A 27,228-nucleotide genomic window follows, 5' to 3' on the forward strand; every position below is an offset into this window, starting at 1 on the left:
CACCCAATCAGTGGGGGAAAATTGGATGGATGGACGTATTGGGAGGCTTGGCTGTATGTGTACATTTGGCTGTAAGTCATTGTCAGTGGATACAGGGGACAGGATTTTACAGTTCACCAGAGTTTCCACCTCTCCGTCCCGTCCCCCCCCCCCCCCCCACCCCTGGATGAAACATTTCAAACCCAACCCTGCTCTGGCAGGTTGCCCCCTCAGCTATTTGATGCACAGAAGAAGAGTTTAGTGGCTCAGGACAAGACTGTCCACCACACTCACCTGGGGAGGATGTCCTACCTCTGACCTCAGAGGGTCGCTGACCAGTCAAATGACCAACAGTTTTCTGGTCCCATCAATGCCACCAGGAACACAAGCTACTGCTGTGGCTGCATCCAGTCTCCAATGAAGATTTCACTAGGGCTGGATGGAGAGATAAATTGGGGGCGTTTGGAGTGGGCGGGCTAGGAGGGCCTGGTGAGGGGTAGGGCTGGGAGTGGGGTAGGGGGGAAGCGGGGTGAGGGGGATGGGCAATGGGTGTACATTGTGGGGGGGGGGGGGAATTTCAGGCCATGGGGAGAAAGGGATACCCAGCTGTGTCCTTGGTGGGTGGGCGGAGGTGGCCTCCAGTGAGGTATCAATGCTTCTTTCCTGCCAGTAACCGTGGGAATGGGACACGATGGGCTTTGGACCTGGCTCCCTCCTCCGGCCTTGACGTAAGCATTGCGGTGGGGAAGGAAGAGACCGTTAATTTGCTCAGGGCAGGTCAGGTGCTCGACCCCTCGCCTTCCGTGGGTACAATTGCAGTGATGTCAGGGCAAAGGCATCCACTGCATCACGTCTAAATTTACACCCTCCTCCCAGCTGCCAGCCGATCGCGGGGGGAGTGTAAAGTTCTGCCCAGTGTTTCTGGATCGTGTCCTGCTGAGAAACAGTCAATTTTATGTCTAGAATGAGACTGGGCATTTCAAAACATCATGGTGTCAGAATTGACATCCAGCTGTCATAACTTCCTCTTGTCTCAGCAAAGGTGTAAAATTGCTCATCGTGAATTATGTTTGACCCTTTAAATGTTCAGTTCACGTGCAATTCATGCAAAGTCATTGCTTGCTTAAAGAAAATTCAAATAAGAGCTCCCTTCAACCTCGTTCTTTACACAGTAGAATAGCATGAAGATTTTTTAAAAACATAATTAAATATTTTTTGAAATAAGACATGGAAATTTGTTTGATTCCTAAGCCTGGTTGTTTGCAGGTACACCTGGGGCGGGATCCTCCCCTACCCGGCGGGGCGGGGGGACCCGGCGCTGAGGAGTGACGTGAACCACTCCAGTGTCGGGCCGCAGCAAAGGTGCGGAATCCTCCGCACCTTCAGGGGCTAGGCCTGCCCCGGAGTGGTTTGAGCTGCGCCGGCCGGCGGGGAAGGGGCTTGGCGCCATGTCAACCGGTGCCGAAGAGCCTCCGCCGGCCGGCGTGAGTTGGCGCATGCACGGGAGCGGCAGCGTGCGCTGGCATCATCCCAGCGCATGTGCAGGGGGGGTTCATCTCCGCGACGGCCATCGCGGAGGACCACAGTGACCGACGCGGAACAATAGAGTGCTCCCACGTCTCAGGCCCGTACGTGGATTGGTGGGCCACGATTGCGGGCCAGGCCACCGTGGGGGCACCACCCGGGGCCAGATCCCCCCGCGCACCCCCCCCCCCCCCGAGGACCCTGGCGGCCGCCCGCGCCGCCAGGTCCCGCCGGCAAATACCTGGTGTAATATACGCCGGCGGGACTGGCCAAAAACGGGCGGCGACCCGGCCGATCGCGGGCCGGAGAATCGCCGGATGGGTCGCTATTAGCGGCCGCCGACCGGCGTGGCGTGATTCCTGCCCCCGCCAAATCCCCGGCAGTGGAGAATTCGGCAGCCTGTGGGTGCGGGATTCACGCCGCCCCCCAGCGATTCTCCGACCCGGCGGGGGGGTCGGAAAATCCCGCCCTTGGTTTTGTGGAAGCTCCTGACTTGCCCCATGACAGTGAACGGCACTACAAATGACAATGAATTGTTCCCAGTTTCTAGATTCTGAAACCACAGCTTCAAGTTCAGTTTGAACGGACATGCCTAGTTTCTGGATCAAGATAGCACAGTAAGTTCTTCTGAAAAACGTTCAATCTAGAAGTCATGCATTTAAAAATACATTACTCATCTCCCCCCTGGTTTGGAAGTAGTTTTCTCTTTAAGTGAATTCCGAGGATGGGAGGATATGTTGTATGAAGGCTTTTTGTACATGTTGCGGTGGAGCTTTATCATGTACATACTTACAAACAGACAAAATAGGAGCCGAAGTTGGCCATTCGTCCTCCCGGGCTTGCTCCGCCATTCAATAAGATTGGATTGGATTGGATTTGTTTATTGTCACATGCACTGAGGTACAGTGAAAAGTATTGTTCTGCGTACAGTCCAGACAGATCATTCCATCCGTGGAAAAAAATCATAGGGCACACATAAATACACAATGTATAGTATTAGTGTTAGAATTAAGTTTTAAGAGGTTTGTACGGTGATGAGAGATGTAGGAAGAGGATCTGTGTGAGAGAGCTCGCAGTGAGTCACCGCGCTCCAGCCCCATCTTGCATATATGACTGATCATGGCTAATCTGTTTATGCTTCAAGTTCTACATTCCCGTATAACCCCGATAACCATTTATTCCCTTGCCTGACAAGAATCTTATCTAGCTCCCCCTTAAAAGAAAATTCAATGACTCCGCCTTCACCGCCTTCTGAAGCAGACAATTCCAAAGTCACAAACCCCCTGAGAGAAAAAAACTTGTACCTTCACTGTCCTAAAAGGGCAGCCTTCCTAATTTTACAACGTTGCTCCGTCATTCATGTGTGAAATGTATGAGAGCAGAACACTCTAATTTTCATGGTGTCTTTCCTTTTCTCATGGGGAAATGTTGTAGGAGCTCCATGACATCCAAAGACAATTCAAAACCTAGCTGATGGGAAATCACACGTGTATGAGCCCATGTCTGAAGCACTTTCCTTTAGGAGGAAATCACTTAGAAATTTGACATTTTCCAATTAATTTTTTTTTTTTAATAAACATTTTATTGAGGTATTTTTGGTATTGTGACAACAACAAAATAAACAATGTACATGAAACTATAAACATAGTGCAAAAGCCACCTCCCTTCCTTACAGGACCCACCTTTATTAACCCCTTACTCTAAGCTAAACTAAGCCCCCCCCTTCTGCTGACAATTAATTTTCCACGAAGAAGTCGACGAACGGTTACCACCTCCGGGCGAACCCTAACAGTGACCCTCTCAAGGCGAACTTGATATTCTCCAAACCGAGAAAGCTAGCCATGTCCGATAGCCAGGTCTCTGACTTCGGGTGCTTTGAGTCCCTCCAAGCTAATAGTATCCGTCTCCGGGCTACCAGGGAAGCAAAGGCCAGAACGTCTGCCTCTTTCTCCTCCTGGATTCCTGGGTCTTCCGACACCCCGAAAATCGCCACCTCTGGACTCAGCGCCACCCTTCTTTTTAACACCGTGGACATGATATCTGCAAACCCCTGCCAAAATCCCCTAAGCTTCGGACATGTCCAGAACATGTGGACATGGTTCGCTGGTCCTCCCGTACATTTTGCGCACCTGTCTTCCACCCCAAAGAATCTGCTCATCCGGGCCACTGTCATGTGAGCCCGGTGAACGACCTTAAACTGTATCAGGCTGAGCCTGGTACATGTTGCGGACGCGTTGACTCTACTCAACGCGTCCGCCCATAGACCATCTTCTATCTCTCCTTCCAGCTCCTCCTCCCGCTTGCACTTCAGCTCCTCGGTCTGTGTCTCCTCTGACCCCATAAGTTCCTTGTAAATGTCAGAGACGCTCCCTTCTCCAACCCACCCTCTGGGAACTACCCTGTCCTGAACCCACCTTAGCGGTAGGAGCGGGAAGGTTGACACCTGTTTACGTAGGAATCCTGCACCTGCAGATACCTGAATTTGTTTCCCCTCGCCAACCCAAATTTCTCCTCCAGCGCCCTCATACTCGGAAAGCTCCCCTCTATACACAAGTCGCCCATCCTCTCAATCCCTGCTCCCGGCCAACTCCGGAACCCCCCATCCATATTTCCCGGGGCAAACCAGTGATTATTACAGATTGGGGACCAGACCGATGTTCCCTCTGCTCCCACATGTCTCCTCCATTGTCCCCAGACTCTCAGGGCCTCGACCACCACGGGGCTGGTGGAGTACCGCGCCGGCGGGAATGGCAGAGGCGCATTTACCAACTCCCCCAGTCGCCTCTCCTGTCCGCTCACCTGGACCGCAAACATATCACTTTTCCCCATATTTAGCTTATACCCCGAAAACCGGCCAAATTCCCCTAGAATCCTCATGATTTCTTCCATCCCCTCTAATGGGTCTGATACATACAGAAGCAGGTCGTCTGCACAGAGCGAGACTCTGTGCTCCCCCTCCCCCCCCCCCCTTCCAGCCCCTTGAGGCTCTCAGAGCAATTACCAATGGTTATATAGCGAGCGCGTAACAGTGGGGAGAGGGGGCATCCCTGTCTCGTCCCCCGGTGCAGTCAAAAATAGCCCGATGTTGTCGTATTCGTCCGTACGCTTGCCACAGGAGCCTGATACAGCAACCTGACCCAGTCAATAAAGCCCCGCCCAAATCCGAACCGTCCCAGTACCTCCCACAGATAATCCCATTCTACCTGATCAAAAGCCTTTTCTGCATCAATTGCGATCACTACCTCCACCTCCCTATCTTCCGGGGGCATCATGATCACGTTTAACAACATTCTTACATTGGTCACCAACTGCCTACCCTTAACAAACCCCATCTGGTCCTCCCAAATAACGTCCGGAACACAATCCTCAGTCCTGGAGGAAAAAAGTTTGGCCAGCAATTTGGCATTTACATTCAACAGGGATATTGGCCTGTAGGACCCACACAACTCTGGGTTCTTGTCCCGCTTCAGAATCAGCAAAATCTTGGCCAGTGACATCGCCGGGGGCAGCACCCCTCTTTCCCTTGCCTCATTGAACATCCTCATCAAAACCAGCCCCAATATCCCAGAGAACCTTGTATAAAACTCCACTGGGTACCCGTCCGGTCCCGGGGCTTTACCTGCCTGCATGGCCTTCAGACCCTCCACTATCTCTTCCAACCCGATCGGGGCCCCCAGCCCTTCTACCAGCTCCCTATCCACCTTTGGGAAATTCAGCTCCTCCAAGAAGTGCCTCATCCCCTCCAGCCCCGTAGGGGGTTCCGACCTGTACAGCCTACTGTAGAAAACCCTAAACGCCTTATTCACCACGGCTGAATCTCCAACCAGGTTCCCATCTCCGTCATTTACTTTCCCTATCTCCCTGGCTGCCTCCCTCTTTCTAAGCTGCTGTGCAAGCGTTCTGCTGGCCTTCTCTCCATGCTCATAGATCGCCCCCCTCGCTTTCTGAGCTGCTCCACCGCCCTCCCTGTGGTTAACAAGCCGGACTCCGCTTGTAGCCTCCGCCATTTCCTTAAAAGCACTACCTCTTGGGTCTCCGCATACCTCCAATTAGTATCTCCTTTACCAGTCTGTCCATCTCTGCCCTGTTCACCTTCTCCCTATGGGCCCGTATCGAGATCAGCTCCCCCCTGACCACCGCCTTCAGTGCTGCCCAGACCACCGCAGCTGAAATTTCCCCCGTGTCGTTGACCTGCAGGTAGTTCTGAATACATTTCCTCAGGCGCTCGCACACCCCTTCGTCAGCCAAAAGTCCCACATCTAATATTCAGTGCGGGCACTGGTTACTGTCTTTACTAACCTGCAGGTCAACCCAGTGTGGAGCATGGTCTGAGGTTGTGATCGCCGAGTACCCCGTGTCCACCACCCCTGCTAGTAAGGCCCTGCACAAAATAAAGAAATCAAACCGAGAGTACACTTTATGCATGTGTGAGTAGAAGGAGAACTCCTTGATCGTCGGCTGCCCAAATCTCCATGGATCCATCCCCCCATCTGCTCCATGAACCCTTTTTGTTCCTTTGCCATTGCTGGCACCCTTTTCGAGCTTGACCAGTGCAAGCCAGGGTCAATAACTGTGTTGAAGTCCCCTCCCATGACCAACCTGTGCGAGTCCAGGTCCGGTATCTTCCCCAGCATCCTCTTTATAAACTCCACATCATCCAATTTGACGCATTCACATTTACTAATACCACCTGCACCCCCTCCAGTTTCCCACTGACCATAATGTACGGACCTCCCACATCCGTGACTATTCTACCCGCTTCAAACACAACCCGCATATTGATCAGGATCACAACCCCCTAGTCTTTGAGTCTAGTCCCAAGTGAAAGACCTGACTGACCCAGCCTTTCCTCAATCTAATCTGGTCCGTTATTCTAAGGTGCTTCTCCTGCAACATTACCACGCCCGCCTTCAGTCCCCTAAGATGCGCGAACACACGTGCCCTCTTGACCGTCCCATTTAACCCTCGAACATTCCAGGTGATCAGCCTCGTTGGGGGTCTCATTGCCCCCCACCCCCGTTCGCCGATCAGCCATCCCCTTTTTTTGGCCCGCCTCCAGCCCATGCTCCGCGCCTCCACCGGCCCGCCCGCAGGCAGCCTCCACCCCCAACCTCCTCTCTGTCCCTTAGCCCAAGTCCCTCCCTCGTCAGCAGAACATTTACCCCCCTCCCCCACCTTGTAACAATACTCTGTAACCCAACCCCTTTAACAAACCGAACATATGCACACCCTCCACTGCGCTTCCGTGAGCTAGCCCGCCCAGCTAGCTTGGTGGCCCCCATCCCTGGTGCCCCACTTATATTTTCAAATTAATTTTGACATGCTTGGTAAAACAAACTGGTAAAAGCCTACAAAATCGTAACAGGCTGGACAATATTTCAATAGATTGCAAAGAGAAGACATTTTTAGCATCTTGGAGAACAGACATTTTATACACAATGCTTCAGTTTAAAAAAGAATAGAGTCCGGGAAATTGTTCAGTGGATCAGTAGTAAAACCTTCTGTGGTTGGGGTAATATGGTTGAATCCTGTTGAATAAGCCACCAATATAACCTAACCAACTGCCATTCTGGAACTAAACGTAGTTGGTCTATTGTTGGCATTGCATCTTGGGTCAAATCCTCTTCCTCCTTGCGAAAGAGAGGATATTGAACCTCGGATTTGTGTAATATCTGTCAGAAAGGGTGGGATTTTACACTCCCACCGAACCCAGGATCGGATATTCCTGCTCGAGGTTCAAATTATCTGCCCCACCTGCAATGATCCCAGGACCGACAGGATCGGAAGATTTTGGCCATTATTAAATGAGAAGTATAATTGGATGCTTGTGTTGTCTTCTTACATGCTGCAACTTGCATGTCAAATTTAGTTGGACAACAGCTCCAGACGTGGAGATGGATTTCAAAGATTTCATGTATATTTGCCAAAATGCACTCCTTAAACTTAGTCTGAATATTTAACTATATTAAAACACTTTCTTGCAGCTAGCAATATTCTTGGAAACCTTGTAATTTTGTTCTTGTTTTAAAAAATCACTTTTATTAAAGGTGTTTCTACTATATTTCATGGTTAATCCTAATGTGAGTTTATGATTACATTTTTATAGTCATTCGATGTAGTGTTCCTGAAGACCATCGAGAATCTTTCACTTCTTTTGTGGTCGTCAAGATGTGGGGGGGGGAACAGGGCAGCACGTTAGCATTGTGGATAGCACAATTGCTTCACAGCTCCAGGGTACCAGGTTCGATTCTGGCTGTGCGGAGTCTGCACATCCTCCTCGTGTGTGTGGGTTTCCTCCGGGTGCTCCGGTTTCCTCCCACAGTCCAAAGATGTTAGGTTGATTGGCCGTGATAAATTGCCCTTCGTGTCCAAAATTGCCCTTAGTGTTGGGTGGGGTTGCTGGGTTATGGGGATAGGGTGGAGGTGTTGACCTTGGGTAGGGTGTTCTTTCCAAGAGCCGGTGCAGACTCGATGGGCCGAATGGCCTCCTTCTGCACTGTAAATTCTATGATAATCTATGATTCCTATACTCCTTGATCTTCTGTTAATGACAAATGAAAGACTTTCTCTGCACTCGATACATGTTCTATCAGATAGGGATCTAAAAAAAGCTAATTTTGCAGACCCAAGCAGAGACTTACTTCACATTCACAACAGGGAAGCAGACTGTTTGGCCCAAGCAATCTGAGTTGGTGATTATCCTCCACATATTCCGTAGTTCTAAGCCTTTGTGTCCAATCGGTCCTTGAATTCCTTTATTCCCCTTTCCTTCAGCCACCTGCCAAACCTTTTTGTAAATGCAGATCTGCGCTAAGCTTCAATTGCTGACTGCAGTGATGTATTCCATAGTTTCCCAACCCTCTCTGTGTAAAAATGTTTCTCCTGTTTGCTTTTCTATATTTCTTACATTTAATCTTATATCTGTGTCCTTTTGTTGTAGACTCTTCATCTAGAATGTTTTCAATACATCATAATTTGAAATATCTCTTTAAAATCATCCCCTAATCTTTGTTCTAACAAAACAACCTATTTGGTTGCATGTGAAACATTCAGAGCACATCTGCAACATGCTGAGGTGATATATGAATGCATTCCTCCAAATTCCCAACTCTTTATACCGATGAAGACAATAAGTTAGATCGCGGTAGTGTGTGAAATTCTTCAAACAGCTGATGTCAAGTTGGCAGCCCATGGTGGAAATAAAAGTTGGGAGAGAGGTAACAACCTTCCTGATGTCTTACGCTTTGCAGAGAATCGGCGCCATTGGTGCCAACATGGTTGGCGCGGCGCCAGTCCGGGGCCACTCTACGCGGCCCGCCCGCCGATTCTCGACCCGGGATGGGCCGAGCGGTCATCGTAAAAACGCCGAGTCCCGCCGGTGCCGTCCACACAGCTGGCGGGAACTCGGTGTGGAATGGTCAGGGGCGGTCTGTGGGGGGGGGGGGGGCGGTTCCGACCCCGGGGGGGGGGGGGGTGGGGGGGGGGCCTCCAATGTGGCCTGGCCCACGATCGGGGCCCACCGACTGGCGGGCCGGCCTCTCTGGCTGGGAGCCTCCTTTCTTCTGTGCCGGCCCCTGTAGTCCTGCGCCATGTTGCGTCAGGGCCGGTGCGTTGAAGGAAGCCACTGTGCATGCGTGGACCCCGCGGCGCCGAATTGATGCTAGGATCAGCAGCTGGAGCGACGTGATACTTATTGGAGCTCCTCAGTGCAGGAAATGCGGCGGAGTGTGGATTCTGTGGGGCCCAAAAGAAAATAGAGTTCCAGTAGATAGCGGGGCGTCCCTGGCGCTGCAAGCCCCCCCCAGAACCGAATCTGTTTTTTTTGTTAGATCGCAGCAGAGGTCTACCCCAACGTGTTTAAAAATCAACATTACCCTACAAAATATTAGTATAGATTTAAGTAAAGATGGTTAGAAATGTTTGATGTCCGCAGCTTTTTCGAAAGGGAGCATTGTGAAATTAATTAATGATTCACAGTAACTTCATTGCAGGGTTAATGTAAGCCTACCAGCGACAATAAAGATTATTATTATTAATGAAAAGGAATTCCCATTTAAAATAATGTTTCCAAAATTCATCAATCTGCACAACAACAGTAAGTTCACTCTGTGAATAATTTTAATTTTGCCTTGGCAATAGTAATAGTTGAAAGTTTTTTTGTGACGGAAACAATAAAAAGGAACACACTTTGTAGAAATGGAACTGATTTTTTTATTTCGACACACTTCATAAATTTCACTGTTGAAATTTTGCTCACGGTATAGGAAACTATGTCTGTGACTTTTCCATATTTATATTATTTAATCTTGATCTCTGATCATTTCTAATTAATCTACATTTGATTTTTGTCTCCATGGTGTTCTGGTAACAACCTTCCCATTATTTAAGAGATGTTGTAAATTTACTTTTAATCTGTATATCTTAATAATAATAATCTTTATTGTCACAAGTAGGCTTACATTAGAACATAGAACATTACAGTGCAGTACATCAATGAAGTTACTGTGAAACGCCCCTAGTCGCCACATTCCGGCGCCTGTTCGGGTTCAGAGAGGGAGAATTCAGAATGTCCAAATTACCTAACAGCATGTCTTTCGGGACTTGTGGGAGGAAATCAGAGCATCCGGAGGAAACCCATGCAGACACAGGGAGAACATTCAGACTCCACACAGACAGCGACCCAAGCCGAGAATCAAACCTGGAACCCTGGAGCTGTGAAGCAATGGTGCTAACCACTGTGCTACCATGCCACCCATATCTATGCAGTGTCTCTACATTCCTTTCTGTGAGTTGAATTTTTTTTGTATCGTCAGGTGGTAATGACTCTTTGACAAAGAATTTACCGACTTACGACCAAAATGTTAATGCAATATGTTCTGCTTTCAGAGCAGTATTCTACACGTGACGATCTCTGTAGAGACCAATTATTGTTAGAAAGAAATTCAAACTTCCAGTGAATGACAGTATTAATCACACAATATGATTTCAAGTTTTAAGAATTTTACTGTAATAAACAACAAATGGTAACATTGACTAAACACGATTTGAGTAGGCAACGTACACTCAGCACTCTCGGAAAAATCCCCCATTTAACTTCTACAATGACTGTTGAGGAAGCTATTGATAGTAGGCCATCTGATTTGCATTCTACAATGTGATCACTGCACATACATAATATTAACATTATATATTGTACACCACAGACTCCACTCTTTGTAATTGATAAAGACTGAGGATTAAACGGTTTTAAAAAATGAGGTTGGATGACCAAAAGAACAATCATGCACTGCTCTGCCAAAATTGATTCACAGCATTGACCACAGTGAAATATTTCTGTTGGACAGAATGCATAGCATAGCAGCATCAAGTGTACAGAATATGTACTACGTCGCTCATGAAAACGAATATTTTCAAGCTGAATTTAATTTCTTTTGGAGATTAGTTGCTTCAGTTATCCTAACCCACAGAAGCAATGTCAACATGGGACTTTGCAGATGGATGCATATCCCATTGAGAGATTAGACGTAAAGCCAGAAATGCAATAATTTTCATTTTCTGAAATGGGGGAGGCCAGAATTTCTGCCAGTATTAACCTTGGCTTTCAGCAGTTCAGCTGAATCTTGTTACATTCCAATTACGTTGAAATGGGTCGAGATTCTTGCTGTGTCATTTAGAGGAGTATTCATGGAAGCATTATCTTGTGCATTTCTGGAATGGTCTACTGAACTGTGGCTCCTGCGAGTGAGCCACAGTTCAGTAGACCATTCCAGAATCTTAACCAGCGACTGGCGACAGCAACATTTAGAAACGTGCAATGGTCCAGTTGTCACATTGTCTCTGTACTAGAGCTTTTGGAGGATTAGTTCTTGGCACGGGCCAGGACACCTAAATTCATTGACTGCTGCTATAGCTTTGTGCTGTGACAGGTAGCCCGGCCGGAGAGTGAGTATTTAGCGGAATGATACTTACAATGTGGCTTACAAATTCACTTTCAGATCTTTTTCGCAACATAAAAGTGGCAGGGTTTAACTTGGTGCAGTTGTGTAAAATGGATTTTGCATTGCTCCCGATTTTTACATTCCATTGCGATCAATGGAAGGGAATTAAAATGGACGGCCACATCGCTGTCACCTGCCTTACGTGATCAGACAAAGTTACCAACTGCCCCCCCCAAAAAACAAAAATGACCAGTGTTGTGAAGGAAATCACAATTTACCAACTGGCCAAAAATCTTGTGTTACTTTACCAGAGAAAAACACTGCAATAAATGAATAACTTTTTATTACGTGATTAGGTTCTCTTGTCAGAAATTCTCAGGTAGCAAGAATACAGATACATGTTATACAGTTAATATATCAAGGAATGCTACTTCTGTAGTGGTCCTTGATGGTACTCCATATGTGAACCAAGATTGTTTCATGGAAGTAGTGCGTGAGGGATAATAGGACCAGGGAACACTGAAACAAGACTTTTAACGACATATGTGCAGAAAGCATGTGCTTTTCATACATCAAGTTACTTACTTTGTGTTACTTCCTTGTCTGTTTGACCGTGCTGAATTGTCGCACTTTGTAAAAAATACCTAGACTGTGTCCACTTAGCATAATTCAAATAATAATCTGCCTTCTTGTTTTGCTACAAAAGTTGATAACTCATATTTACCTGCATTATACTGCATCTGCCATGCATTTGTCCACTCACTCAGCTTGTCCAAATCACATTGGAACATCGCTGCATCATTTTAACAGCTCACCCTCCTACAGAGCTTTGTGCCATTCGCAAATTTGAAGATATGGGGCGGGATTCTCCCGTACCCGACGGGGCGGGGGGCCCCGCTGGCCGGCGTGGAAGGCCTTTGGCGCCGCGCCAGCCGGGGCCGAAGAGACTCCGCCGGCCGGCGCGGGCCCGCGCATGCGCGGGAGCGTCAGCGGCTGCTGACGTCAACCCTGCGCATGCGCAGGGGGGGTTCACGCTTCGGCCATCACGGAGGCTTACACGGTCGGCGCGTAGGAATAGAGTGCCCCCACGGCACAGGCCCGCCCGCGGATCGATGGGCCCTGATCGCGGGCCAGGCCACCATGGGGGCACCCCCCGGGGCCAGATCGCCCCGCGCCCCCCCCAGGACCCCGGAGCCCGCCCGTGCCGCCAGGTCCCGCCGGTCAGGGACCAACTCTAATTTACGCCGGCGGGACCTGCATAGAATGAGCGGGACTTCGGCCCATCGCGGGTTGGAGAATCGCCGGGGGGGGGGGGGCCCGCCGACCGGCGCGATTCCCGCCCCCGCCGAATCTCCGGCCCGGCGGGGGGTCGGAGAATCCCACCCATTACATTTAGTTCTCACATCTGAATCATTAATATATATTGTTAATAGCTGAGGCCTTAACACTGATCCCTGCGGTACCCCACTCGTCACTGCCTGCCATTTGGAAAAAGACCCGTTTATTCCTACTCTTTGATTCCTGTCTGCCAACCAATTTTCTATCCATCTCAATACACTACCCCTAATCCCATCGGCTTTAATTTTACTCTTGTGGGTCTTCGACAAAAGCCTTCTGAAAGTCCAAATAAACCACATTTCACTTATTCCCCCTCATCAACTTTACTAGTTACATCCTAGAAGAATTCCAGTAGATTTGTCAGGCATGATTTCCCTTTTATAAATCTATACTGACTCTGTCCAATCCTGCCACTGTTTTCCAAGTGGGCTGCTATTAAATCTCTTAATTGATTCTCGCATTTTTCCCACTACCGATGTCAGGCTGACTGGTCTATAATTCCCAGTTTTCTCTCTACCTCCCTTTTTAAATAGTGGGGTTACATTAGCTACCCTTCATCTGTAGGAACTGTTCTATTAAATCTTGGAAGATGACCACCTATGCAACCACTATTTCTAGAGCCACTTCCTGAAGTACTCCGGGACTTAGATTATCAGGCCTTGGGGATTTATCAGCCTTCAATCCCATCAATTTCCCCAACACCATTTCCCTACTAATACTGATTTCCTTCAGTTCCTCCCTCTCACTAAATCCTGCGTTCCCCTACTTTTCTGGTACATGATTGGTGTCCTCATTTGTGAAGACTGAACATAAGTATGTATTTAGTTAGTCAGCCATTTGTTTGTTTCCCATTATGAATTCTCCTGTTTCTGTCTGCAAAGGACCTACACTTCACCAATTTTTTTCTCTTCACACATCTTTGGAAGCTTTTCAGTCAGTTTTTGTGTTCCCCGCAAGATTACTCTCATATTCTATTTTCCCCCTTCTTAATCAGTCCCTTGGTCCTTCTTTGCTGAATGCTAAACGGCTCCCAATCCTCACATCTGCTGCTTTTTCCAGGCCAATTTGTATGCCCCTTCCTTTGATCGAATGCCACCTCTAATTTCCCTTGTGGGCCATGGTTTGGTCACCTTTCCCATTTTATTTTTGCACCAGACAGGAATGAACAATTGTTACAGCTCACCCAGGCACTCTGTTAATGCTTGCCATTGCCTATCAACCGTCATTCCTTTAAGTAATGTTCCCCAATCCATTTTGTCCAACTCGTACCTCATTTCATCGCAGTTTCCTTTATTTATATTCAGCTACGTCATTCTCCACCTTGATGAAGAATTCTATCGTATTATGGTCGCTCATCCCTCGAGGGACCTCTTACAACTAGATTGCCAATTATTCCTTTCTCATTACACAATACCCAGTCTAGGATGGTCTATTCGCAGGTTGGTTCATCAACATACTGGTCCAGCAAACCATTTTGTGTGCAATCCAGGAATTCCTCCTGTAGGTATTGTTGCTAATGTGATTTCCCCCAATCTATATGCAGATTAAGGTCACCTATAATTCCAGATCACCGCATATCATCATAGCATTTACAATGCAGAAGGAGGCCATTCGGCCCATCGAGTCTGCACCGGCTCTTGGAAAGAGCACCCTACCCAAGGTCAACACCTCCACCCTATCCCCATAACCCAGTAACCCCACCCAACACTCAGGGCAATTTTGGACACAAAGGGCAATTTATCATGGCCAATCCACCTAACCTGCACATCTTTGGACTGTGGGAGGAAACTGGAGCACCCGGAGGAAACCCGCGCACACAGGGGGAGGATGTGCAGACTCCGCACAGCCAGTGACCCAAGCCGGAATCGAACCTGGGACCCTGGAGCTGTGAAGCAATTGTGCTATCCACAACGCTACCGTGCTGCCCCCAATATGTCTCTAATTTCCTGTTTGATGCCATTACCAGCATCACCACTATGGTTTGGAGGTCTATATACAACCCGCACTACGTATTTTTGCCGTGTTTGTCAGCTCTACCGATACAGATTCCATATTGTCGAAGCTAATATCCTTCCTCACTATTGTGTTAATTTCACCTTTAATCAGCAATGCCACACAACCGTCTTTTTCATTTTGCCTGACCTTCCTAAATACTGAAGACCCCTGGATATTCAATTCTTATCCCTGGTCACCCTGCAGCCATGTTGCTATAATCCTGACTATATCGTACCCGTTTACATTTATTTACGCGATTAATTCATCCGCATTATTGCGAATGCTCTGCATATTAATGTACAAAGCCTTAAGGCTTGTCCCTTCAACATTCTTTGTTCCGTTTCCGTTATTTTTTACTGTGACCCTGTTTGATTTTGGCCCTTGATTTTTCTGCCGATCACTTTTCTTATTCCTCTTTCTGTCTTTTTGTTCTTTTCCGTATTTTCCCAGCCTCTGACTCCTTGAATAGGTTTCCGCCCCCCTGCCATTTAGTTCAAACCCTCCCAAATCACTCTGGAAAACACTTCCCCTCAGACATGAGTCCCGGTCCTGCCCAGGTGTAAGCTGCCCAGTTTGTACTGGTTCCACCTCCCCTTGAATCCGTTCCAATGCCCCAGGAATCTGAAACCCTCCCCCTCGCACCATCTCTTCAGCCACGTATTAATCTGATATATCCTGCTATTTCTGCTTTGACTAGCATGTGGCACTGATAGTAATCCTGAGATCGCTACCTTTTGAGGTCCTACTTTTCAACTTATTTCCTAACTCCTCATATTTTGCCTTTAGGACCTCATCCCTTTTTTTGAACCTATGTTTTTTGTACCAATATGTTCCACGACCACTGGCTGTTCACCCTCCCCCTCCATAATGTCCTGTAGCCGCTCAGGCATTCTTGACCCTCGCATCAGGGATGCAGCATATCTCCCTGGAGTCTCATTTGTGGCATCAGAAAAGCCTATCTAAAGCCTACCCTCTACAGTTAAATCCCCTATAACTATTGCATTCCCACACCTTTTACTACCCCCCCCCCCCCTCCCGAGTAGCAGAGCCAACCATGCTGCAATGAATATGGCTTATGCTCTTTCTCTGAGAGGCCATTTCCCCACCAGCAGTATCCAAAGTGCTTTATCTGTTTTGCAGGGGAATAGCCCCAGGATGCTCCACAGTGTCTCCAGCCACTCTTCCAGCTCTCAATCTCAGGCTTCCAGGAGCTGCAGCTGGAGATGCTTATTGTACACAAGCTGCCCCCGGGCACTGGAATTGTTCCTGGCTTCCCACGTAGAGCAGGAGGTGCACACCAGGGCTTTGAGGTCTCCTGCCATGACTTACCCCTTTTAAATTAAATCTTTTAGAAGATACTTAAATCAATTAATATCAATTACTCTAGGGCCCTTCTTTGCTGGTCCTCGTTACTACAGAATATAGGCCCTATAAACTATAGACCACAAAATATAGACCTGACAAACTATAAATGACAAAAAATTGTAAATACTTACCAGACCGCACCCGCCCATTCAGCTGCTTTCACTTGCCCTGCATCGCTTTTGAACCCTGATGTCACTTCAGGAGCTCCAAACTCCAAGCTAGCACTTCTGCTCTCAGTCTCTCTCTTTTCGCGCTCTTTTATCCTCCAGACTCCACACTCAGTCTTGCTATTTTATCTCCTAGTGTGACTTGGTGGTGAATTTAGTTTTGCAATGCTCCTGGGAAGCACCTTGGAATGTTTTAGTATATTAAAGGCACTCTGTCTGTCAGTCTGTCTGTCTATCCCTATATTAAAATTTCCTGTTATTATTTGATCAATGGGATTGAAAACTGTTCAATATTTCAATCATTTTTACTGAATTTTCCTTCAGCAAAAAAGATTCACTTATGAAAAATCCACCTCATTGGGTTACATTTGGAATCAAAATTAACCATCAAAATTACATAACTACAATCAAAAGGACGGGAAGTAAGATTTGGAAATGACCATAAACAGGGCCGGAAGTGTCAAAGTCAGGAATTTAAAGAATTTAAAAATGTTTAGAAATACTAAATATTTATTTGTTTAAATGTTTCGCTACATTCCCCATCAAGCTTTAATCACTGGTGAAATTTCCTCCCGCCATTAAAATTAAAGTTAACTAAGACCACTTTCGTCCTCTGGCGATTTTGTGGTCTCATTTCCTGTTGTTGCTTCAGTTGAGATTTAAGGGGATTTCTCAGTCGAAACAAAGCATTGCTCCAGGATTTGGATCAGGAAACTAGCTTATGTCTTTACCTCTATAATTAGATTTAATCCTGTCGTCTTTTTTCTCTGAGCTTCGGATTACAGCTGAGGAGCAGGGCTCCGATTCGAGTCAGTGAGGAGGAGAAACTAATTGGGAAATGTGGATAACCATCACAGAATGGCAAAAGGGATTACAGGAGTACATTTTCCTATTGCACCACTGAGTCGTTAATCATTAACCACGTCCCACTAGAAGTATAGAATTTATAATTTACAGTGCAGAAGGAGGCCATTCGGCCCATCGAGTCTACACCGGCCCCTGAAAGAGCACCCTACCTAAGCCCCCACCTCCACCCCATCCCTGCAACCCAGTACCCCACCTAACCTTTGTAACCGATCGTCCTAACCCGCATAGCTTTGGACTGTGAGAGGAAACCGGAGCACCCGGTGGAAACCCACGCAGACACGGGGAGAACGTACAGACTCCGCACAGACAGTGAACCAAGCCGGGAATGGAACCCGGGTCCCTGGCAATGTGAAGCGACAGTGCTAACCGCTATGCTACTGTGTCGCCGAGTCTACCGTGCCACTAGTCTAATTTCATTCATGACAGACAATGCCAGATACAAAGGTGTGTGTATTTCCTGTTTGTTAACTTGTCACAATTATATTTTTACTTTGACTCAATTAACAGGAGGGATAGAATCCACAACAATGTTTGCAACTACTCAGGCACAACATGTAGAAAAACCCCTGTCCTTTCATATTTGTACTTAAAAAAGTTTCCTTTTTGATTCCAATTATCTCCTCTCATCTCCTGAAATGCCGTCACTCAGCGCGCACATGGGCCTCGCCACTAAAAGTTTACTTCTCCAGGTGGTTGCGTTTGAGACTCGGCTGTTCAGTAATGGAAGACAATACAGTCAATTCTTCTAATTACTGATGACTACTACAGGTGGTAATTTTTGCTTGGCATTTGCTACGATGACCACAAAGGCCATAGGGGATCATTAATAGATCTCCTCCTTGGGGTTTGTGGAATATGAATTCTCCTATTGAGCGGGCCGACACTCGCCCAATGGGAACTATTCAGTGGGAGTTTAAAACCTGGGGAGGACAGTCCCACATTCAAAGACACTCAGTACCTGATCGAGAGACCTGTTGTTGGGAAGAGAAGGGACCCATTCAAAACCACTCCCCTGTCCTTGTCATACCACCTCCTACCCACCTCCCATGACCGCCACCCTATGACCCTCCTTCTGCCAACATTCGCCTGTGGCATGGGTGCCCCTTGACCCTGGGCCTCAGATCGATGCATTACTGGCAGCAGGCACTGCCTCAGTGGCATTGCTGAAGTCCTGTTGTCCTCTGATTGGCAGGTTGAACGTCCATCCCTGGGGTCCTTGATCCTGGGGAAAGCCTGCTGCTGCCTGGTTAAGTGCCTGATTAAGTGCGACGAACCTTGCCATAAAGAAGCAACTCACAGCACCTCCTGGCTGTCCAGTCAGCAGGAGAGGTGACATTGTTTCTGGGGTTTTCATCCCCATTGACCCTCAAGGAGGTGTTCAGGCAGGTCCTGGATATCAAGACCTTGTTGCCTACATTAAATTCCGCTCCTTGCGTGCAACGAGCAGGCTTCTGAGACAAGTGAAAGTGGTGACTATAAACTACATCATAGTTTCACTCTTCCCAGACAGAAAATGAAATCTTGTTTGCCTGCAGCAGTTGTAGAGGCTGTGTTGGGATTGGATTCTAATTTACAGATCAGTCAAAAGGCTACTTCAAGGGCGGCACGTGGCACAATGGTTAGCATTGCTGCCTACGGCGCTGAGGACCCGGGTTCGAATCCCGGCCCTGGGTCACTGTCCATGTGGAGATTGCACATTCTCCCCGTGTCTGCGTGGGTTTCACCCCCACAACCCAAAGATGTGCAGGGTAGGTGGATTGGCCATGCTAAATTGCCCCTCAATTGGGAAAAAAATAATTGGGTACTCTAAATTTTTTTTTAAAAGGCTACTTCAAATTTAAAAAGTCAAACATTCAGTTGGAAAGGAGACCTGGTATAAAAGATGCTGATAATGACAGAAAAGTCAAGGCCTTTGCGATGGACGAGAGGATTAATTATACATTTCCTGTTCGCAAGAGTGATGGACAAACACGGAGCCAGGAGCTTGCAGAACATGTACGAAGGCAAAGCATATGTCAATGAACGCCTCAGCACTCAGAAGACAGGCAGAAATTATTCAGAATTCACTCCTGCGGGCATGTAATTGAGAAAAAAAAAGACTTGCAGTTTTGCTTTCTCGATTTTTTTCACGGGGTGGGGGCATCGCTTGTTGCCCATCCCTAACTACCCTTGAACTGAATTGTTTACGAGGCCATTTCAGAGGGCAAATAAAGAGCAACTGCATTGCTGTGAGTCTGGGGTCACACCGAGCACAGCAGATTTCCTTCCCTGAAGGACATCCGTGAATCAGATAGAGTTTTATCAACAACTAATGATAGTTTCTTGCTCACCATTACTAAGGCTATTTTATTTTTGTATTCCAAATTTTATTAATTGAATTTGAATTCCGTGAATTGCCATAGTGGGGTTTGAACACATATCCCCATGACCTTAGCCAGGGCTATGGGATTATTAGTTCAGTGATGTTACCACAAAGGCAATCCATTCTTTTCTTTTACGTTGAGTGCTGAGAAACAACAGTATGTTCGCAATGCAGGAACAATTCTCACTCAACATATTTACATGTGAGATGAGCATCTTAGTGAGCCCACAGTGTTGAGCTGTATGTTTTGCATTGATCATGTAACTTGTATTATGAAGCTGAGGAGAAATGGTAACAGTTCACTGCATTAGAAAAGTAAGTTTTCACAGTGTGATGGTTCCTTTAATCTTTTGTCTAAGTACTTTGGAGCTTTCTTTGGAATGAAAGGTGCCAGCACATGGGCAGTCCCATGGTCGCCCAGCTGTTATATGTAAAAGTATTGAATCTACCACACACATAGTACAGGCTAGCTGATTACATTTTGTGGCAGATGTAAAACCACCTGCCCCCCCCACCTCAAAAAAAAAAGCCTCGTCATTGAACTAGAACCGAAGGTTTACCTGCAGCCACTTCAGTGAAAATGAAAGCGGGGAGAGCTGAAAATGGGCTGCCCACTCACTATCCCTGTTCAAACAAAGTCACAATTATCCGGATTGTGCTGAGGTGGGAAGAGTGCATTCCATTTCTCCTGGTTTGTTTTGAAAGTTGATATATATTTCCTTCTGATTGCAGAGATTATGAATGATGTCATCAAGAAGGTGAAGAAGAAGGGAGAATGGAAGGTAGGAATCTTTCCGTATCATGGTGTCAATCCGTGCTGATGATTTGGGTCAAGGAGAGAATGAGATAGTGGGAGACGATATTTAATATTTAATAAAGAACTCTGCTGGGCAGGATAATCGCTACATTGAGCATGGATTGAAAATATTAGAATCGATTAAGGATATAACCTTCGATAGAATGAGTGGACCTCAAAATAGATCAGATTGCCAACCCAGCCGATAGCCATCCAACTCGGTCCTGAAAAAGATTGCCTATGTTCCTTGCAAGACTTGTTTATTTCTTTCACAACTTGTTGGAGGGACCGTTGCTTTGGGTTGGAAAGATGTTCATCTAATTACAGTTTATAAAATGGGAAGCAAGGCAGAACCAAGAGGCTCCAGGCCATTCATTTGAACAGTAATAAATGCTGACAGGGATGTAGACCCGCCCTCGATGATCACCCGGACAGGAGATGTCAGGGACGCTCAATGCAGTCTATGTGGCAGAAGGGGATGAATGTTCCTGCTGACCTGGATGTCCCACCCAAGAGTCTGAAGGGGAGACGATAGGGGCGATTCTGCAAAATGGAGACCAAGTGTTCACGCCGCCGTGAACGCCGTCGTATTTCACGACTGCGCAAAACGGGCCCGGGTACGACCGATTCTGTCCCCCACAGGGGGCCAGCACGGCGCTGGAGCGCTTCATACCGCTCCTGCCTCCCTTCCTGGCGCCACGCCAACCTGCGCATGCGCAGTTGGGCCACGCCAACCTGCGCATGCGCAGTGGACTTCTTCAACGCGCCGGCCTCGACTCAACATGGTATCGGTGTTCAGGGGCCGGCCGCACAACAAAGTAGGCCGGGGGGGGGGGGGGGAAGAGAGGCCGGCCCGCCGATCGGTGCGCCCCGATCGCAGGCCAGACCCCATCGGAGGCCCACCTGGTGAAGGATCGCTTTTCCCCGCCCCACAGGCCGCCCCCCTCAATCCTTCGCGCAGAGTTCCCGCCAGCAGTGAGACCAGGGGTGAACGGCGCCGGCGGGACTCTGTCATATCCACGCGGCCACTCGGCCCATCCGGGGGGCCGGAGAATCGACGGCCCCGCCGATTCCAGCGGTCCGCGGCCGGCGTCGCGTCAAACGCACCGGCACAAAAGGCGCTGATGCTCCGCACCTCGGAGAATCGCGCGCCGGCGTCGGGGCATCGTGGTGCGGTTGCGGCGATTCACCGCCCTGGCACGGGGCTCGGAGAATCGCTCCCTATACCTTTTCAGCAGAGGGTGAAACCTGAGGCAGCATATTTCGAGCCATGGTCAATTAAGAGGCCACCATCAGGCTGCTGTCTATTTAAGGGTTGCTATTTCAGTCAGAAGGCCAGTGGTAGTCTCAGCAATGCCACTACTCGCTGTTGCCATTGTTGATTCTGAAAAACCCGAGGACAGGTGAGTTACGTTTTGGGAGGTTGGGGCCCGAGAGCTATCATGGACGAAGTTGGAGGAATCATGGAGCATCAGCGATGCAGTTGCCGGACAAGCAGCCATTGCTGTTGCTAGGCACCCCTTCTGTGGCCCATGGAGTGGACATGTAGGGCATATTCCCTTCCTGGCAACCCACTGGGAGGCTGCCATGGTTTCCTTGGTGGTCTCCATATGTGGTGGAGGGTCGTCTGCTGCCAGGGCTGGGAGAGAAATCATGGCTGTTATTGCTTCTCTTGTTTCTGAGCTCCTAATTTCCCACCCCTCCAACCCGCCCCCCACCCCCACCCCACCTGCTTTCACTCTCTCCCTAAATCATGCATGACATTTTTCCCCCTTTCAGGAATCACTAATTAATTCACCAAACAATCACAGACTTCCATTAGCAGCAAAATAGACAGAACTCCGGCCATGATTTCACCCTTTATTCACAAGATAACTATGGATAACAAAAGCCATCTTGCCAAACTCATATCATCCATCCAGAATGACATACAAGCATACATATTTTGAGCAGGAGTAAGTAATTCAGCCCCTCAAGCCTGCCCCATCATTTGATAATGTTGCCTACATTATTCCAATAATTTTAACTCAAAAGTATTGAATTGGCTGAAAAGTGATTTGAGGCATTAAGAAAGGTGCCGTATAAATGTGGCTTTTGTCTTTTGTCACAACCCCCTGGGATGGTGCATGGTCAGTTCCAGCCCCACTTGACCTGGAGTCACAACACAAGTGAAATTAGATGTTATATTAAAATACCTGAGGACCTTGGCTGAGCCCAATAAACTGCAATAAATTTTGTAAATTTAACACAAGTAACTTATTATTATTTAACAAAAATATCATTAAACTGACAAAAACGTAGCTGACTACCTATTACCCCTTTCCAACTCGCCTCACTTATATCACACACACGCAACATAGAGGGAAAGGGTGGTGGAGAGGGAAGAAAAGAAGGATAACATAAAATGATAATGCTCTTTAACCCATGGTGCTCGATCAATGACTCCAGAAGCGAGATTGGATGACAATTGAAGGCTTTATTGGACTAGATGTTTCCCCCAGCAGCGCAGGTACAGAATGCAGCTGCTAGGGAGACACAGACTCTTATACTCCACCTTACTGGGCGGGACCAGCAGGCAGGCTTCACCAATGATATTGCTGTCTCAGGTACCTCCCACACCAATGATCTTACAGCCTCAACCTAGGTACCGTAATACCCCTAGTACCGACTACCACAACCCATAATTAGCCTTGGAATTTTAGTAAGGGTTTTCCTAAGCATTACATGGATTTGTGGATAGGGAGGGTCTAATGAAACAGTGATCTTTTCTTATTGAAATTGTCATATGAAGGAGCACAGCTCAGAATATCGGGAGCTGATGGTTATACTCATTTCTAATGTTTATAATTTCCTGGTGTTTTATTTTAATCAGTGTGCTCCAGAGAGCAGCATTTAATAAAATAAATGAAACATCATCCAAGACAGAAGGATGTACGATATATCAGAGCAAATGATGGTGAAACTGTGTAGTGCTCAGGATAGACTATACCTTGTTCAGATTTGGTCACTGAGGCACAAAGGAAAGAGAGGATCAATAATGTTCATTCGGGTCTGATTTACATGGAGAAACTCAGGAATTTTGCCCTGAGGTGATCTTGCAGGTTGGAAGATTAATTCAGAAAATTCTTCTCAAGAAAATTGCAAGAATGAGGCAAGTGGGATTTCGAAGCGAAGTTTGATTGTTAATTTGTTGGTCAAGACTAAATTTGCCAGAGGCTTGGATCAATGGATGGAATCTTCCACGCTGGAGTCGCGGTCTGGCGGCGTGCGGGAAGAACAGCGTGATTGAGCTGACTGAATACCCGCAATCTTCTGCTGTTCAGCTCATTGATTATACATTTGTGAGGAGCTTGTCGAGTCTCGTGGCAGGGTAGACAGGAAATCATTTGCTCCGCTGTTACATCATGGAGTCATTTATAAAGGGCTCCTGGACAGACATTCACTCAATGCTGCTCAGGAGCTCGGCATTACTCCTCCAGAGTCCTTGCGGCTGCAACTCATACTGGCAAAGCTGACAGATGTGAGCAACCGCATTGCCTTTTGCTCATCTCTTGATAAAAGCACCACTGGCGGTACATCCATGGTCAGGCCAATGCTTGTCATTGCAGTGGTCCACATTCTACTGCCTCTTGCTGCTCTGACCTTTGCTCTCCTGCACCTGTGCTGACCAATCAATGTGCCACCACCCCCCTCCTCTCCTCATCTGGAAGGGAGCCATTAACATGGCAGGGTAGCTTGCGGCCTGCACTATCGACGCCTCAGTGGATGCGTGAACAAATTGAAGTGATTTATTTAGTGGGCGTGCTCTTTACAGGTTTCCCTCCATCTGAAAGGCAGCAGACAAGTGCTAAACCCTTCACTTGGTCTCTGTCAAGAGATGGCATTCCCATCCACCCCTTCCAGGTGAAGGTCATCATGGAGGGTCAGAGGAGGTACTACTCCCGTTCATACATGACTGTGCATGGAGATATTGCTGACGAGGGTGATGAGAGCCACCTGCAAGAAGCCTCCCACTAACACTACCCTGCTTGCGTTCATGATCCTCCAGACTGTAGAAATACTATTGCCGTGGCAGCATGGAAAGGCTAACCACATGAGCCCACGACAGCCATGTCCATTCATCTGGGAGGATGGAGGTTGGGGTTCGTGAGTTGGCTGCTGTTCAGAGGCCTGGCCCCTTGGATCCATCCATCCATCCGTCCGTCTGCCCATCCATCCATCCCTCCCTCCCTCTCTCCCTCCCTCCCTCCATCCATCCCTCCTTCCATTCCTCATCCTTCAGCCAATGGCAAGCAGTAGCTCCATACTTTGCTGGGATCTCAATATGTCATGAGACCCATGGGTCAAGAACAATCCTACTGCTGTGTGGGCTTCACCACGGAGAGGAGAACATCCAGTTGTCTCATCATTATTAGGTTGTCCCTTTAATTGGCCACTTATGCTGATCTTGAACTCCACCCACCAAAAAGATTGTCCTCCCACTTTGAGAGATCTCACTGAGTGACTAGCTGCATGGTCAAGGTCAGATTGTAAAATGGTGCACGTCACCTTCTAGACTTAGTCAACCATCTTCTACCAGCACCCCCCACCCCACTCCCCATCCCGTCACCCTCAACCCACCCAATTACACCATTCATCTTCCCTTTGTTACCTGTGAACTTCCCTCTGTTACCTTGGACCTCCATCTCCACACACCTTCCGACCTCTCAGAGTCTACATCCATCACCATCCCATTGCCCACCCTGGCCCTGCCCTCTTACCTTGTCTGAACCACCTTTCTAGTCGGTCTCCATACTTCGCCTCCGCCCATGAGACCTTCACCTACCAAACTCTCATACTGGACCTCCCACTCTACTGCATCCCATTCCCCTCTCTGACCTGGACCCTGAGTTTACCCATCAGAACCCCACCATTGGCAGCATCAGCCTTGCCCTCAAGGGTCTCTTTACCCCCCCCCCCCTTTTTTGGACACTCCCCTCCCCTCCCTGCCCCGCTTCACCTGCCTCCTGCGTCCAGCCATGGTGCTGCTTTTGCTACTGGTGCTGCTATGAGTGAAGTTGTGCACGGTGTCCAAAAAGGTGAAAGAAACATCTACTGACCTTAAAGTCATGGAAGACATGAAGCTCACCAGCTGTATGCCACTTATATACAGCCGTAAAACTATACTTTCTAAATCCTCTCTGGCAGAGAATGTGCTTTGGACGGCAAAGTTAATTCTGCTGAGGTGGCCTTTTAATGAGTACACGGAGAGGCTGATGTATGCAAATTGGGTTCCCGACATTTTTGGTGGAAAACTTAACCTGCCTTTAATCCGCCTTGTGGGTCAGGAAAACACAATTCCAACAGTTTATCCTACCATTGGGAAACAGATTTTCTGCCTCCCGCAAAAAATTAAATGTCCCCCCACTCGCCACGATTCTGTCTGGTGGCGTGTGAGGAAATTCTGCCCAATGTCTGAACTCCATTCTGACCCAATGTGGGATCCTGAAGGAATTCAAGAGAAAAGTCCTCACTTTTTAACTGGGCACAAGAGCATCCTATTTAAGTCACTTAGCTGTTCGACAATTCAAGTTATTCAAATAACTTGAGAAAGGGAAGAGTTTGGAAAGTTACATTTCCCACATGGACACAAGCAATAGTTTGCCATGTGAAAGAGGGTGAGGAAGAAGAGACCTCGCCACATGAACCTGGACTGGGTTTCAAAGTGCAAAGGAGACGTCTTTAGGGCAGCACGGTAGCACAAGTGGATAGCACTGTGGCTTCAAGCGCCAGGGTCCCAGGTTCGATTCCCCGCTGGGTCACTGTCTGTGCGGAGTCTGCACGTTCTCCCCGTGTCTGCGTGGGTTTCCTCCATGTGCTCCGGTTTCTTCCCACAGTCCAAAGACGTGCAGGTTAGGTGGATTGGCCATGATAAATTGCCCTTAGTGGTTAGGAGGGGTTCTTGGGTTATGGGGATAGGGTGGAAGTGAGGGCTCAAGTGGGTTGGTGCAGACTCAATGGGCCAAATGGCCTCCTTCTGAACTGTATGTTCGATATCTATGTCTTATAAAATGGAGTTAGAGTTATCATTTGTGGTGGATCTCAAAAAAATGCATGAAGAGAAACAGGTTCAGAATTTGTCACAGCTGCTATACTTAAAAAGATAGTGAGCTTTATTGTAAATGGGTGTGAGAAATAAGTCTGATTCTGAGAGCTGCACTTCACAGAGAGTGGGGCATTTGCCTGTTTGCTGCTGACCATTGTATGGCGAGAGGAAATTTACCAAGGCCCACCTGCCACATATGCATGGTGCAAAATGTTCCACCTGTGAATAAGGAATTCTCAATTCCCTTTGCTACGTGTGAAGGTGAGGTCTTCATTCATGAAGCAAATTGCAATGTCCAACTGTGCGTCGAACATTTAATCGAAAACGACGGAAGCAACTAAGCTGTAAAACAGCTCAATAATTAATATAGAGGGCAGAACCTTTCTATGAGGTGCAGCACTGCTTTTCCTGACCTGGTGATTGTCTTTGTGTATTTTATTAGGTGCTGGTGGTGGATCAGCTCAGCATGCGGATGCTGTCATCCTGTTGCAAGATGACTGATATCATGACAGAGGGCGTCACAAGTGAGTGTTCCCGTTGACATCCTTAGATCAGAGTTCTTCGCAGTTGCCTTCAATGAAGATGGTTTGAAAATTACAACTTCTGAGCAAAATTGAGCTTTGCCTAAAAAATGGTTTTGAAAATCTCTGTCACAGATGGAAGCCATCCTTCTTAAACGTTTGCAACTGTCCTGCGAGGTTCAGAGTACAGTGTTATTTAAACAAGCAAAGAAACAAGAAAGCAACAAGTAATTTTAAAAAGAAATTACAATGCCCAATTCTTTTTTTCTTTAATTATCCTCATTTTCTACA

General features: G+C 47.6%; 1 protein-coding gene across 4 annotated transcripts in view; it reads left to right on the forward strand.

Annotated features, from left to right (window-relative positions):
- The window catches only part of stxbp1a (syntaxin binding protein 1a), a 145,743-nt gene that overhangs the window by 57,053 nt on the left and 61,462 nt on the right, over positions 1-27,228 (forward strand). For all 4 annotated transcript variants that reach the window (XM_072488299.1, XM_072488300.1, XM_072488302.1 and 1 more), the window contains exons 2-3: positions 20,268-20,317; positions 26,859-26,940. In XM_072488299.1, the coding sequence (XP_072344400.1) occupies positions 20,268-20,317; positions 26,859-26,940 (132 nt within the window). The remainder of the gene's footprint in view (positions 1-20,267; positions 20,318-26,858; positions 26,941-27,228) is intronic.

The sequence above is a fragment of the Scyliorhinus torazame genome, chromosome 22 (assembly GCF_047496885.1).
Source record: "Scyliorhinus torazame isolate Kashiwa2021f chromosome 22, sScyTor2.1, whole genome shotgun sequence".
In the NCBI taxonomy this organism is placed as follows: Eukaryota; Metazoa; Chordata; class Chondrichthyes; order Carcharhiniformes; family Scyliorhinidae; genus Scyliorhinus; species Scyliorhinus torazame.